The sequence below is a fragment of the Artibeus jamaicensis genome, unplaced genomic scaffold, assembly GCF_021234435.1.
Source record: "Artibeus jamaicensis isolate MK-2021 breed Jamaican fruit bat unplaced genomic scaffold, CSHL_Jam_final scaffold_1689, whole genome shotgun sequence".
In the NCBI taxonomy this organism is placed as follows: Eukaryota; Metazoa; Chordata; class Mammalia; order Chiroptera; family Phyllostomidae; genus Artibeus; species Artibeus jamaicensis.
In genome coordinates, this window is record NW_026522029.1 from 10,975,043 (window position 1) to 10,991,326 (window position 16,284).

At 40.1% G+C, this 16,284-nt stretch overlaps 1 protein-coding gene across 4 annotated transcripts in view; it reads left to right on the forward strand.

Annotated features, from left to right (window-relative positions):
- The window catches only part of COL11A1 (collagen type XI alpha 1 chain), a 163,086-nt gene that overhangs the window by 11,766 nt on the left and 135,036 nt on the right, over nt 1-16,284 (forward strand). For all 4 annotated transcript variants that reach the window (XM_037153048.2, XM_037153051.2, XM_037153049.2 and 1 more), the window contains exons 2-4: nt 8,604-8,771; nt 10,962-11,175; nt 14,285-14,447. In XM_037153048.2, the coding sequence (XP_037008943.2) occupies nt 8,604-8,771; nt 10,962-11,175; nt 14,285-14,447 (545 nt within the window). The remainder of the gene's footprint in view (nt 1-8,603; nt 8,772-10,961; nt 11,176-14,284; nt 14,448-16,284) is intronic.

Below are 16,284 nucleotides of genomic sequence, written 5' to 3' on the forward strand. Positions count from 1 at the left end.
TATACTCATTTACTGACTTACTTTTCTCCTTTATATTTATCCAAATATTTGTCATTTATAAAAAGGAATGTCCTGCCTGTCTGACTGGTGTGGCTTAGTTGGTTGGGTGTTGTCTTACTAATTGAAAGGTTGCCAGTTCGATTCCCGGTCAGGGCACATGCCTGGGTCTTGAGTTTGTCCTTAGTCAGGGTGCGTGTGAGAGGTAACCAATGGATGTTTCTCTTTCACATCAATATTTCTCTCCCCCTCTCTTTCCCTCTCCCTAAAAATAAATAAATAAAATTTTATTAAAAATGTAATGCCCTTGCCCTGGCTGGTGTAGCTCAGTGGCTTGATCGTGGGCCTGTGAAGCAAAGGGTCACCGGTTTGATTCCCAGTCAGGGCACATGCCTGGTTTGCAGGCCAGGTCCCCAGTGGGGAACACATGAGAGGCAACCACACATTGATGTTTCTCTCCTACTCTTTCTCCCTCCCTTCCCCTCTCTCTAGAAATAAATAAATAAAATATTTTTTTAAAAAGTAATGCCCCGTTTAAATTTATATGAAATGTGGAATTAGATAATTTTGGGGTGCAAATATTGCCTTGAATTATTTGGGCAGCTTCTAGGCCCGATTTATGATCCAGAAGATTGCCACGGTTTTTCATTTCACTTTACATACTTTGACGTAGCCCACCTGACAGCCCCATTCTACGTGGTTGGAGAGTCCCCCCCCTTGAGGGACACCATGCCCATCAATTGTTTTCTGAGGTTACATGTCATCCTGTAGAGATGGGGATGGGAGTTCACGCTTTGCTTCCCGGTCTCATGGAGCGGTGATGCGCTCTGTCCAGGAAGCAGATGGTCCTAGAGCGCAGTTACAGGTTAGACGCTGCGGAGGAAGAGTGTACACAGGCTGATGCCAAAGCCAGGTCATTTATTGTGGCTAATCAATGCGGAATTTATCCCAACCACTGGGTAGATCAGAGTTAGAATAAATACTCAGCACAGTGCGACGCGCCTGCAACTGATTTTGATGGGAGTCACCCTTTTCCCGTTTGTTGTGCTTCAGGACACAGGATGAGGCCCAGGTAGGTTTCTAGTGGTGAGTTCGTGAAACACAGGGTTTATTCTTGCATTATCATTTATTAATTATTGTATGTTCTTCCACATGAACAATGGTAAACCTACTTTGTTCCCACCCTGTATTCCACTGTGTATTTTTCCCCGACCTTTTTTATTTTGCATTTCGCTGTGTAACTATTTTTTAAAAACTGGCATTTTCACGGAGTTGCAAAAAAGTGCATTTACATTTGACCACTGGATTTCTATGTCCTGAAATGCTAGTCCCAATGGGCTGGTTAGGTGCTTGGTTTGACAAGATGAACCGCAAAATTTGTACAACTCCAGGACACTGTTTCATATTGTCTTGCCAATACGTCATTGTCAATTTGGGGCTGTTCTTGGTTGGAACATCAGAATGCATTTTTTCAAGATGCCCATCAAAAACTCGAGCCTGTGATCTATTTTTCTGTAGGAGAATATATCTCTAAACATAAGCTTAAAATGGCAAAACATTTAAATTGGTTCTAGAACCGCTTTGGGGAAAGTAAACTTGAAACATGTGCCATGCCCAAGAGTAAATAATGCAAGTTGTACAGCTCAAATCTTATATATTTGCAATTTGCTAATGTTGCCCAGCAGTTTATTTTTCTCATTTTGCACTTTTTTTTTATTACAGAGGTTAGATAACAACACACACAAAAAGTCTGGTATTTTTTTTCCAGTAAAAAGTTGTGTGGCCAAAGGAAATTTATATGATTTCCATTGACATTAGTTATCCTTGTAGTCATTTAAAGATGAACTTCCATGCCTTTTAAACACGGGAGAATTCAGGCCAATATGTTTTATTTTCTAATACTTCACATTTGCCAATAATACAAAATTCATATGTAGCATATGTGTCTGAGCTAAATGAAAGAAAAGTAGTAGAGGAAAGACAAGAAAATATGAGGTTTTAAACCCTTTTAATAAACACCTGCCATCAAGGTTACTGTGCTAAAGCTGCAGTTAGATTCATGTGTGTGCCGTGCCAAGGAAAATTATTAAAAGGGAAAAATGCTGATATTGTCAGTGTACTGATGTCAAGTTAATGCGGCAGGGGCAGTATTTGAGCGGAGAGCATGATAGTACAGGTTGGAGACTCCTTTGGTGGCTTGAGCTGTCACGATTCCAGGAACCCTCTTGGGGTCCTGTGTGGGTAGGGTGACATGAGAACGTGCTGGGGAGATTGCTGAGCGCAGGGCAGTTTTCCTGGGTGCCACGTCATGGGCCTTTCCAGACGGAATGCGCTTTGGCCCTCTCTTCCCCTGGGAGAAGGGTCCCCAGGGTCATCCCAGGAAATGAACAGCAGGAATCGGGTGAATGGCAGCTCTGGGGGAACGTGGGTGACACTCCCTAGAATGCATTGGGTTATCCCAAAGGGTTGACATCTTGAAGAAGTAATGCCTTTTAGTATTATTTTTATCGAATGCTTACTGTGCATTCCAGATTAGAATCCCCTCTCATTTATTCTCACAATGAGGTTGAGTTAAAAAAAACTAAGTCTTAAGGATGAGAAGGGTAAGTGCCTTCCTCAGTGTCATAGACACAGACAACAGCATGGTGATGGCCGGAGGGGGTATGGGGGTGGGTGAAGGTGGGCAAAGTGGGCCAGGAAATGGGGCATCTGTGATAGTGTCAACAATAAAAAGTAAACAAAACAAAAACAGGAGAAACCATGAGTGAATGTCTGGGCTCCAGCCCAGTTGTTGTAGTGATTTTTTCTTTATTTAAAAAGACTTTATTTATTTATTTATTTATTTATTTTTAGAGAGAGGGGAAGGAGGGAGAAAGAGGGAGAGAGAAACATCAATGTGTGGTTGTCTCTCATGCGCCCCCTACTGGGCACCTGACCTGCAACCCAGGCATGTGCCCCGACTGGGAATCGAACTGGCGACCCTTTGCTTCACAGGCCAGCACTCAATCCACTGAGCCACACCAGCCAGGGCTAAGCTATCAAATATGTTTGTTTCAGAACAAGAGAGTTTTATGGACTTCAGAGAGAGTCGATTCTATAAATTTTCACATTCTTGTGTTTCACATTCAATCAATATTTTATATAGTCCATGTGTGTGTTTGTGTGTGTATGTGTACATACAAGTTCTCTTCCAGTTTGGGAAGAACTGAAGTCTAGGTAAACTAGTAAAGGCAAGACTGCTATGACAGAGGTCTGCATCTCCAACCCAGCTTTGAGAGAGGGACTGCTTTCTAGAGGGCGTTTCCCATCAGTCACATCCAGCTCACCCTCAGGGGGAGGAGCTAGTGTTTCAGACAGGGGAATGGGGTTTAGAGGGGCCCAGAGGCGGCAGAAGCAACATGGTGGGCCCTGGGATGTCCGAGTCCAGAATGGCCGATGCAGGGAGCGAGCAGGTGTTAGCGGGTAATGAAGCCGAAGGCTGCAGAGCCAGCAGAAATCTGAGAGGAAGAGCGAGTATGGCCAGGTCATCCACATTGTATGCGCATGGCATGTACATACATCTGAAAGTCAGTGGGCTTCTCTGAAGGGATTCAAGTAACAGGCTGACATGATGATGCATGGAGTTTTGGCAGCTTACGCAAGCTGTGGCATGCAGATTAATAAGAAAAGCCATGGAAAACCGTCCAATGGCTATTGTAGTACTGGACTGGCTCTGATGTCCTATTCTCCCATAAAACAAACAATAAAAGTAGACAATAAAAGCCAGGAAAATATGATTGAACCAAATATTCTTCTGATGGGGTACATCTGAAAAGTTCATCATGCTGCGTGCGATCTCTATTAGCAACTAGTAGAAACCGTTAAAATACTTAGGGCCTTTAAGAGTTGCTTTGAATATGGAAATTTCACTTCTTTTAGATATATTGGGTTGAGCCAAATTCAATGAGCATCTTTAATCGTTCGCAGTTGCAGTCGAGCTAAATGTGACCAATAGTTTGCCTGTGCGCGCGCATGCGCATCTGTATAACACCTTAGAACCGTAAGAATTTGTTAAATGCTGTGATTACGAGGTCAGACAAAAGGCAGATTTCAAAGTGGCTTCATTTATTAGTGATTTAATTTGAAAGGAAAAAAAACAACTTTGAGACTTGGTTCACTGAGCTATGTCTTGGGACCTTGACATGACTTTTTAGCAAAAAAAAAAAAATCTATTTGACATCTCCATTAGATGTCTCTATTTTTCGGCTGTTTTGTGAAGAGTGAGTAATTACTTCATAGCATGTGTTTCTCCAAGGAACTGCATGAAGAAGCTAGAGCCCTTAGTGTGAGTCCTGAAGTAGAAATGTGTTCTTGTCACGTCCCTTTCCCAGTAGGAAAGGACCAATGGCACAAGCCCTTGGCTCCTGGAGGAGGTCCCTCCTGTGGAAAGGTTGCACAGAGAAAAGGGAAGTCACGGTCTACTTTATGTATCATTTCCCTCTGTGCAGTCCGACCATGGGGCTGACTCCTTTTCTTCTCAGAATTACAGCCTTTGTGCTTGTGTTCCCATCCTGGGGTTTTTAAACAATTCAGAGGTACTTTTCCTAACGGCTTCCGAGCAAGAAGATAAGATAAAACACACAGATTAGTTGTGATGGTCTCCTTCGGAGTCCTGTGTACCTGCAGCCTGAATTGAGTGTCATTGAAAACAAATACAAACATCAGGGGTCAATTAACAGCCTCGAGATCATTTTCATATGTGATGTCTATGTTTTAAGTTTCTTTTTGCAGGGTTTTTATTTCTGGGGTATAGTGAGGAGGGTGGTGGAATTCCAAAAGCCCAGGTCGGATATGTGCACAGACTTTAGGTGCATCCCTTTTTTTTTTAATTAATTTTTTTTATTGTTGTTCAACTACCGTTTTCTCCATCTTCCGCTGCCCCACTCACCTCCACCTCCCACCGTGGTACCTACCCGCTTTGGCTTTGTCCCTGGGTCCTTTATACATGTTTTTTGATGGCTCACCCCCTGTTTCCCCCAATTATCCCTCTCCCCCTGCCCCTGATTACTGTCAGTTTTTTTTAATTTCCATCTGTTGGTTATATTTTGCTTACTTGTTTTGTTCATTAGGTTCCATGTACAGGTGAGATCATCCTTAGTTTGCTTTCAGTTCCCAGTTCCCTCCTGTGCACTGTGTGGGTGGGAACACAGCCCCCGAATGATCTGTGAGCCTTAAGGACTGAGAATAACTTAGCCCAGTGACTGGTACATATGAAACTCTCTGGACATCGCAGCTGTTATAGTTCTTACTCTCTTAGTTTTATCTCAGGAGAAAAGACGATGGTAAGAATGGTCAGGTGTCTACTGGCCTAAAAAGATTGGCCATTGCAAATAGGACCTTGTAAAAGATGTTCTTCACTCCTCTTATTGTTCTCTAAATATTCCAAGTCTGAACTAACAAGTGTCATGTTTAATAGAGTTAATGATCCCTTCAAAGCATCCAATTTCCATAAAGAAAAGTTTTTTTTCTTTTTAATAATTAGAAATGATGTCTGCTATACTGGGTTGTAGGTTGATGTTCATTCAGAAGCTTGAGGAAATAAGTGGATGGTCTTTATTGATAAAGGAAAGTACATTAGTTATACTGTAGGAGGCAAAGTACTTAAAGCCTCATCTGCCTGTGTTTGTACACGTTGAAGTCAGTGCCCCCCCAGGGAGTGACCGGATGTACACCGCTCACAGGTGTTCACTCACAGATTCTATAAAAGACAGAAAGTTATTGTGAAGAATATTAATTGAAATTGTGATTTTCAAAGAATAGGCTGGTTGCACATCACTTCTACTTTGTGTGGTCAACTCCGGTGGTCGCACTTCCTGACCCTCAAACCAGCCCCGTTTTCGTCCTCCTCAAGTACTCCCAGAAACAGTGTATTTATGAAACCTACCGTGTTTGAGACATGATGGCAATTCTATTTTTTTAAATGAACAACTGGAACCTTTCCAGTCTAAAGTATTGGTGCTCACTTTCAGCCAGAAGTGATTTCTTTTCCTTCTGAACAAAACAGGGCTTTGTGAATCTTCTAAAATACAGACACTGCCTCCTACATGCTTCCTGGGCATCATTAGTCGCTTCTTAGTTTGAATCTCAGTATTTGAGGTGAAGACTACGTTTCAGACATGCTCAGTGATACATTGGCCAGCAAGTGGTCTCTTCTGAAAATTTAAACTTTTGAATAAAAATAGAAAGCCCATAGAATGAAAGTGTGTTGATTGACACGGATTCTTGAAGTCTGGTTTTGTAACGGTGCTTACATCTCGTGATTTGTGTGGTTCATACCCTTCGAGTGAATTGAATGATGCTAGTTGTGGGTCAGGAAATCTGAAGGTCTGAAAAAGTCGCTTGTCCTTTTGTGTGCCTGGCTCATTTCATACAGTGTCATGTTCTGAAGGTCCATCCATGTTGTAGCATGTATCAGAACTTTGTTCCTTTTTATCGCCAAATCCTATTGTATTGTATGTATATAGTACATTCTGTTCACATATTGATCAGTACCTGGGTTACCTCTACCTTTCGGCTATTGTGAATAATGCAGCAATGAAGAGTGATGTGCAGGCATCTGTTTAAGTCTCAGCTTTCAATTCTTTGGGTATATGCCTAGGAGAGGAATTGCTTGACTGTAGGTACTTCTGTGTTTAATGTTTTGAGGAACATTGTAATATCATATGAAATATCTAAAAGAGGCAAATTCACATAGACCAAAAGTAGAATAGAGATTACCAAGCGCTTAGGAGAGGGGGAAAGTAGGGAATTAGTGAGTACAGAGTTTCTCTTTGGGGTGATGAAAAAGTTTTGGAAATATTGAGTTAGCCAAAAAAGTTTGTTTGGTTTTTTCCGTATGATGGCTCTAGTAGTGCTCAGTTGTCTTTAACTTCATTTGAAAAAAAATCCTGTTAGATGGTATTGTGACAGCTGTCATATCAGTGTGCATTAAAAAACATCAAAATTGGTGAATTTTTATGTAGCCATTTTAATACCGAGAATGGGAGAAAGTATGCAATATTTTTGGCATATTATGCTTTATTATTTCAAGAAAGGTAAAAACACAACTGAAATGCAAAAAAGATTTGTGCAGTGTGTGGAGAAGGTGCTGTGACTGAACGAATGTGTCAAAAGCGGTTTGTGAAGTTTCGTGCTGGAGATTTCTCGCTGGACTGTGCTCCACTGTCGGGTGGACCAGTTGAAGTTGATAGCGATCAAATCAAGACATTCACTGCGAATAATCAATGTTATATCATGTGAGAGATAGCCGACATACTCAACATGTCCAAGTTAATAAAGTCATTGGTGAAAATGACAAAAATGTGTGCTTTATTTTATGGAAAAAAATGAAATGGACTTTTTGGCCGGCCCAGTAGATGGTGGTGACGGTTACCCGATGCTGTGAATGTAATTATGCTCCTCAACTGTACACTTTAAAATGGTTAAAATGGCAAATTTGATGGTGTATCTATTTAGGATGTGTAAAAATGAAAAGCATAATATACCAAAACCGATGAATTGTCTAGTTTTAAATTGCATTGTATGTGAAGTATATTCCAATCAATCTGTTTACGGCATCAAGTTTACCAGAAGGGGAAGTTCAAGGTCTCCAGCTCATTTTCTACTGATCACTTTGTGGTGGGGGGAGGGGCTGGAAGGAATCAGATTTGGGGAATTCATGCTTCCGCCAACAAGTGGACCTGTGTGAGACAGTGGGATGCGCCTTAAGAGGAGGGAAAAAAGAACATGATTACTTATCTCCAGGGGCTTTTAGTCTAATATTGCAGCACGATGCAATGCCCATGAGGTACTCTGGCAAATCTAGATGGTGAAAATCAATAAATTCCACACCGATACATGCATGCATGCATGTACACATAACACAGACACACATGTCCATGCAAGTATAGGCTCCTTTATATGTAGTACTTTGTAAATAATATCAGAAAGCACTCAATATGAGGGCATTATATTTTGACTATTCTTTTAACATCTTCTAACATCTCTTTGTATACCCAACGTGGCTTAGTAACTGCTCATTTACAATATTTATGCATAACGTCCATTCTGAGTTTGAATCTTCAAAATCACCTGTATTTAGGTTATGAAGAGTTAACTAGTGGATGTATTAGAAGTTAATGGAATATGTACAGATGTTGGCTTTCATTTTAATGGCAAACATGTCATTACTTAGAAGAATTAAAGATTTATAAGTTGTAATAGAGGTGCATCAGAATGTACATTCATAGAAAGGTTGTATTAAGTTCTCAATCTACATATATACACATTCACATACATATTCTATATATACCTATATATGTATGTATATATGTGTGGAAGTATTCTGCTTTGTTATTGCATAACTTGATTCCTCATTAGAGACACTTTGCCTTTGAAAATGTTTTGGTTTGTATTGTACCTGTTGCCCCACTTCTTGGCTCCCCACCCAAGTGTTAGGGAAGCATTTCAAGTGATAAACAGATTTGAGAAGTGGAAGAACAAACCATGTCCTCTGTTAAAAATACTCATTTTTATATTAGAGATTATTTGTCCGATTATGTTTTTCTTCTTTTTAATTTATTTTTCAGCCGCTCCAGTTGATGTACTAAAAGCTCTAGATTTTCATAATTCCCCAGAGGGGATATCGAAAACAACAGGCTTCTGCACAAACAGAAAGAATTCAAAAGGGTCAGATACTGCTTACAGAGTTTCAAAGCACGCACAGCTCAGTGCTCCTACAAAACAGTTATTTTCAGGTATGTTCCCGTCATTCACCGCGGCTACTACTACTGTGTTAAGTCCTACTATCTTTTTATCATGCTGTATAATGAACAGTTATGGTGGGGAATATATATATATATATATATGTTAGACAACAGATAGATTGTGGTCTCCAACAAATATAAATAACAATTTAATAATTGTCAACTTGAATTAAGCACAATCACAGAAGATATGCTTACTTGAAAATTTAATGATTGCTTATTTTATTCCAAGATGATGAAACTTGAAGACCATATGAAGTCTAACTCATTTTTGCATACCATCATGCAGAATTTATTCATCAGGGAGAGTGTGGCATCTTCATCCTTAATGACCATCCTGGTCAACTTAATAAATATGTGGATTTAGACACACTTAACGAGTGTCTCTCTGAAATCAATGTGTGTTTCTGTTGAAAGAAATATGTCTTCAGCAGATGTTATAAAAAAGATTATCCTGCATTATTTTTGGATGCAATTCCTATCTCAAGTATATTAAAAGTTGTATCTCCTAGGAATAGTGAGATGTGGGACTAGAGATTTTATTCTTTACATGGGAAGTTTTTAGAATGGTATTGGAAAACACTTGGTGAATATTTTTACTGTCCATGAAAGCACTAATTAACCCAATAAACTAATTATCTAGAAATCCTAGTAATGTAGGGAAAGGGAGTTGAGGGATAAATTGACGATTTGTGAACATCACATTTTTTAAGCAGGTAACTCGTGGCAAGTGCTTGCCTTCTCTTGGGTGCGTGGTGATGGCTTTTCCTTGTAACTTTACTAAGTTGAATGTTCCTATCCTTATATAATAGAAATGGAATTTGAGTCTCACGGAAGCTCTTTAACTTGTCCAAATTACATGGGGTTAATATTTAGTCCAGGTCTTGTCTGTTCTTAGGGCGAGCATCATTTTTATTATCAAGTATTTTTTTGTTTGTTGTTTGTTTTGGTGCTTTGGGACTGTCTCAGAAACAATGAATTATATTATCCCTTTATCATATATTCTACTGTCTGCACCTGAAGGAAACTAAGCTCTTCATTTCCACATAAAATTGTTTCCTAACAATAGAATAATTATAAATCAAGGCAGTAAAAATTACAAAACAAGGCTGTGTGTTTTTTATGGGAGGACATTTTAAAGTACACATATTTTTGAAAACACATTTATTTTGATAAATTATTGATTTTTCCACACTATTCCTAGTTTTGAAATCATTTTTAGGAGACAAAAGGGATAAACCCATATATAAAGAATTTCAATGCACCGTTTTTGTGACTTGGAGTATGAAAACAATTAAAACAGTTATTAAATCCATAAAATATTTAAACGTTTAAATTAAAAGTTTAAAACTTTTAACTACTTAAAAGTTTGGGGGGTTGGGGATTGGGGGTGGGAGACAGTCTGCCTTCTTGAATTTGTGATCGAATTGACCAAGTATCTAATCATTCTGATTTTTAATGACATAAGTAAGCTTTCTTAGTTAATGAAACTGCGTCACATGATAGGAAAAACTGATCAGGAACTCTTCAGCTTTTAAAGGGATGACTACAATAATATCTTTTAAAAATATTTTATTTATTTATCTTTAGAGGGGAAGGGAAGGAGAAGGGGAGAGAAATATCAATGTGTGGTTGCCTGTCCTGCATCCCCTGCTGGAAACTGGCCTGCAACCCAGGCATGTGCCCTGACTGGGAATTAAACCTGTGGTTGTTTGGTCCGCAGGCCCACACTCAATCCACTGAGCTACACCAGCCAGGGCTACAATAATATCATTTTTCTATTGTGTTCTTACACTGCCTCTTTGGGGAGACCATGGGTTCCCGACTAGACGGAGGCAGGAAATGCGGTCTTGCACCAAAAACGGGACTCAAGTGTTCTTAAAGTGCTCACTGAGTGTTTGATGTTGGATGTGGCATCACGTTCTGTTTCCTAATCTTTTATTTAATTTTATATCATTATTGTGCTTTAAATGAGTGGCTTTAAACTTGGAGTATAGCTTGAGGAATTATTGCAGGAATAGCTTAACAGAGATTCTTCTCCGTTTTTTTTTAAACCATGTTGTTATTACTATGTGATCTCGGGTGACCTGGGAAGGCCACCCAGAAAGGTCAAAACCTAGTAGGGTGACCTCCGAGTGATTTGGGAATTTGGATTCTCACTCTCTGGACTTCTCTTCCCAGGAGGAACTTTCCCAGAAGATTTTTCAATATTATTTACAGTAAAACCCAAAAAAGGAATTCAGTCTTTCCTTTTGTCTATATATAATGAACATGGTATTCAGCAAATCGGCGTCGAGGTCGGGAGGTCGCCTGTGTTCCTGTTTGAAGACCACACTGGGAAACCCGCCCCGGAAGACTACCCCCTGTTCAGGACTGTGAACCTCGCCGATGGGAAGTAAGTAACTGAACAATCTCATGTTTCGGCGGAAGGCCCTTCTCGCGTTTGATTAACTAACTCAACAAGAGTTGAAAAAGTATGATACGGTTTTTCTGCAAACAATACAATATCTAACTGTATAGAGTTTACAGTCTAGGCAGACAAAGAAGAAGCAATCAAAAGTAACTAGTGAAGTGTGTGTCACATGGTGATAAGTGAGAGAGAAAGGGGCCAGGGACGAGGTTGGGGAACGGTGGTGTGGGGTGCACTTTTAAGGAGGGGCCCAGGGGAAACTGCATGAAGAAGGTGACGTGTGAAGGAGGTTGGGGGCCTGTCGTGCTGATAATTGATAGTCTACTATTCCAGGAGGATGGGAAGCAGACCCGGGGTGGCTGATTGGTCTAAACAAGGTCAAGGGAGCCAGCCTACCAGGAGCAGAGAGGGTGATGGGAAAGGAGACGCCATGGAAGGCCGGATGGGACATCACGTTGCAGATGGTTGTTAGCACTTGGGGTTGTGTTTGCAGTGACATGGGAAGTCACTGTAGACTTTCTGAGTAGAGGAATGATCTGCTTGCCTTTTACCAATCAGATTAATATTGATGCACATCTGTGTATCGGAAGCCTTATATCATACTTGATATGTGCTACATTACTAAACGCTTTATATGCAGTTAAATCACTTAGTTTTTCACAACTTTTAAGAGGAGAGTAATGTTAACAGCCCATTGTACAGATAAGGCAACTGAGGCTCAGAGAGTTTCGGTAACTTGCCTGAGATCATGTATTTGGAAAGGGGCAGAGACAGGTCGCATTTTTGGGAAGTGGTCCGAGTCTCCCATAACCACAACATCCTCCTGAAAATCAGGCTGATGTGTGAATTCTGTGCTCTGAACGTTGCCTCCCATTTAGGGAGCAGCTGAATTCACATCGGTGCTTATTAGATTTTCTTGGCATTTGATTGCTGAATCTAGGCTTATCAAAATCGGTTTATCTGTGATAGGACATTTGGTTATAGATTTGAGAAGCAAATAGCAGTGCAGTTGGGGAAAAAATCTACACTCAGCATATGTTTGTCAGAGCCTTGGAGGAAACAATATCTCGGTGCCAGAAAATACCAAGCTTTCCTGAGCCATTTACATTATTCCCGTTAACATTTAATATAAAAAATGGTGGTAGGTCAATGAATGAAATTAAATCAGGGTAAGGAATGTAGGACATGCGGTTTAGGTAGAGTGGTTCTCTTTGATATGGTTACACTGAGCAGATACAAGTTGGAGGGAAGGAGTGAGCTACAGAGGGCTATGGAGGAAGAGCATTCCTGTAAGAATGGAGATCCATAGGGCACAATAAGGAGGCAGCCGTGTGGCTGAAATACAGGGATCAGAGGACAAAAATTTGGACATGAGGTCAGAGAGGGCCAGGGGACAACGCTTATGAGGCAGAGTAGGGACTTCAGCTGTTACTGGGACTATTCAGTGGCTTTTAGCAGGGCAGAGACTTGATCTGACATTTTTAAGGGGCTGCTCTGTTTGCCCGAGAGTGGAAGCAGAGACGAGGTGGAGGTCTAGGAGGGAGAGATGGCAGTTTGCACGCAGGTGAGAGACATTGGGTTCTGTATGCGCTTTGACCGTAAGAACTGACCTGCTTTTCTGAGGATAGGAAGGTGTAGTATGAGAAAAGCATAACTAATGGGAACTCCAAAACTAAGTGTTCACTTAGTGTGATGAATATTACATACGACACCATCGTTTGACACATCATTATTAACAGATCTGAAGCAAATTCACCCAAAATAGCAGACTGAGAGTCCCAATCGATAGTTACCAATTGAAGTCATTTTTATTTTCTGTCAACGAAAAGCGCGCATCTACAACAGGGAGCCTGGCTTAAGTTAAAACGTGGGCCTCCTAGCAGACCTCTGTGAAAATGCTACAGTCAGAGGATTGGGCTCTGAACGTAAATCTTGGCTCAGTTCCAAGGATGCAGACGCCTGCGCTAGTTGAGTGTGCAGTGGAAAGACCAAAGATTCCGTGTATATGGAAATGCACTTGGTCCTCATCAGTCACTGTGCCAAGTCACATGAAGCACATTTTAGGGAGGCTCCTGCTGCTTTTTGGGTACTTAACTTTATGGATTGAGTCCTAGACATTTCTGGAATATTAATCTAGCACTTTTCATTTGGAAAAAAAATTTTAAATATAAACCAGAGTGGCTTGCAAAATCCAGTGGGCTTCACTTGGTGGTTAGGGTAGCAGCAGGTACTGTGAAAAAATCCACCACATTACGGTATGACGAGGGCATGCATATTTCCAAAGGGCCGGCCAGATCATGCCCTCACGGCCATCAGTGTGGTCCTGCATTAGCCGGAGTGGGAGCTTCGCAGTGGGTGGAGACTGTCCCTCCACCCATGCGTGGACTGTGCTTTCTTTCAGTATTTCCACTTCTTGCCAACCCTGGAAAGAAGGAGAGAGATTGTGTCTCATCTTGGCTCGTGCCCACAGTAGTGATCTATAACCGTCTTGAAATTAAAATAGAAAAATAAAACGAGAGCACTTGAAATACACGTGAATAAAGACAGAGAAGCACATTGTGTGTTTGCAGTGAGGACATTCCGTGGCTCCAGGTGGAAAAGCCATTCAATGAGTAGATGTCCCCTTTTACAGCCAATCTCGGGGGATCTTTAGAGCAGAAGGCTTTTTTTTTACCCTCTTTTTCTTTTTTCTTTCTTTTTCCTAAGTGGCATTCCACTTTGGAAGAAAGCATTTACGTACATGGACACAATTACTTTCCCGTATCCCACCCCCTAATCTCTATCAGATACCCTGGTTCGGACGCGAGGAGATTGACCTTTTGTTGCGACATCACAAAGGGAAGCAGAGGATGGCACTTCCTTATCAGCAGCCAGTGCTGCTGTGAGTCTCACCTGTGTGTGTCCTCGAGCGCCTAGGGCTGTTCTGGGTAAACAGTGAGCAGTCACCTGCCTGCTCATCAATCCCTAAAGGAGCCTATACTTGGTACAATTGCAGCTTGCCTGCGCCATTTAAAAGATATTGTATTTTTAAGGTGGACAGTGGTTCAGCAGCCCTCTCTTCGAGGCTTACAGAAGAATCACTTGATTTTTTCAGGTGGCATCGGGTAGCCATCAGCGTGGAGAAGAAGACGGTGACAATGATTGTGGACTGTAAGAAGAAAGCCACAAAACCACTGGATAGAAGCGAGAGCTCAATCGTTGACACCCATGGCATCACGGTTTTTGGAACGAGGATTTTGGATGAAGAAGTGTTTGAGGTAAAAAGAAATCGAACTTTATTTCCAGGGGAATATTGTTGAGCTTCACACGCAGAGTTAATAACAGTAACAATCTATACCTGCTGAAAGCAAAGTGGAAAACTGTACGGGGTGACCTACTTTCTTCCACTGTGGGTGCAGCCGTGATGTTTTCTATTGTTCAATAGGAGAATGAGCAGACAATGGTGACTTCAAGCCCCGGGAAACGTTTACAGAGATTGGGTGATTGGGACACAGGCCCACTATTCTCCTGGGCCAAAGACTTTGCTCTTAGTCCTTGGTATTATTTTCTTTAGAGAAAAGAACATTTTCTTCACTTCCTTCTCTGGGAGATTAATTTAGAAAAATGTACAAGTCAGGTATTCTGCTTTTCTCTGTTCTTTGTCCATGTTTCCACGATACAAGAGAGATGGCACAGAGAAACTTCACCTGTTTAAAATCACTTTTTAAAACAAAGTGGAAATCGTGGGGAAAAGCCCTCTTCCAATTATAATTCCCCAATTATGATGACCACATTCTGTCTTTTAATCCTTCAGTCACTGGGCCTGGTGGCTTGCGCTTTAATTTCCATTTATTATTTAAATTCCCTATGGAATAAACAGTCCTGGTGCCTGACCTCATAAAGGGATGCGCTTCAGAGACATTGCTCTGATGATCGTTTTTGTACAATTTCGAAGTAATTTGGTCTTCAAAATGTAACAGAGTAAAGCTGAGTAAGATACTACAGGTTAATAGACAGGTTTTACATAGAATACATTGTTTTTTTGATATGTGACTATAAGACACATGCATGTACATATATGTATATATCTACACAGACACAGACAGTATGTATTTTTATAACAAGAACAACGTGAATTTTGTAATGATCAAAATTGTGTATCCAAAGAGTCATTATACATAAAATTCAAGTCTTATTTCCTAAATTGTATTACTGTGTGATATACAAAATTCCAAAATATTTAGTCTTTCCCACTTGAAAAAATAATCTGAAGAAAATAAATAATTTAAAAATGCATATTTAAAATCAGAATATGATGCTCTAACTCCTTTTATGAAATTAATTCTGCTTCTGTGAATATGGTATCAATATATCTTTTCCTGAATATGTATTCAACTGGTTTTCAGTTCATTTTGGATTCCATTATGGTACCTACCTAGATTTCTGGATCTTTGCAACTGACTGTGTAGAAATTAGACTACCGATGACAACAGACAGCAATGACACCATGTTTGCATTATTTTAGTGTTAGATTAAGAGCTGCAAGGAATAAGATGAGATAAAAAAACACCAGCGATTCATTAGCCTGAAAACTGGAATGTCACTTCTTTGGAAAAAGTGTCATTTCAATTTAGATGCAAATTTTAGTGTATATAATTTTGTCTACATACTACCCCGCATTTATAGAATGGTGCTGGTATGGCAAAAATGCTAAAATGGCCCTATTTGAATTGCAATCTGAAGACTTGTAGGAATACAAAAAAAAAAAAAAACAGATAAGAGCCAAAGTGAAAACATCCTAAAAAGTATGACAAATTAGTTTATTTGGAAATGGTCCAATGACTATATAGACCCATACTTCAGATTATATAATTTCAGGATAGCAGAAGGAATGTAAGAATTGATTCTGCAGTGAGAAGAATCTGATTTTGACTCAGCATCTAGCTTAATCACATTTCTCAGAGTCATTATTTATATAAATTTTAATTTCTCATTCTTCAGATCAGAATAGTAATGTAATACATATTTACTTAAAAATAAGTTTATATATGGAAGGTGCTTAAAATACTGGTATTAGATATATATAGATGTATATTATATGTTAACTTAATTACG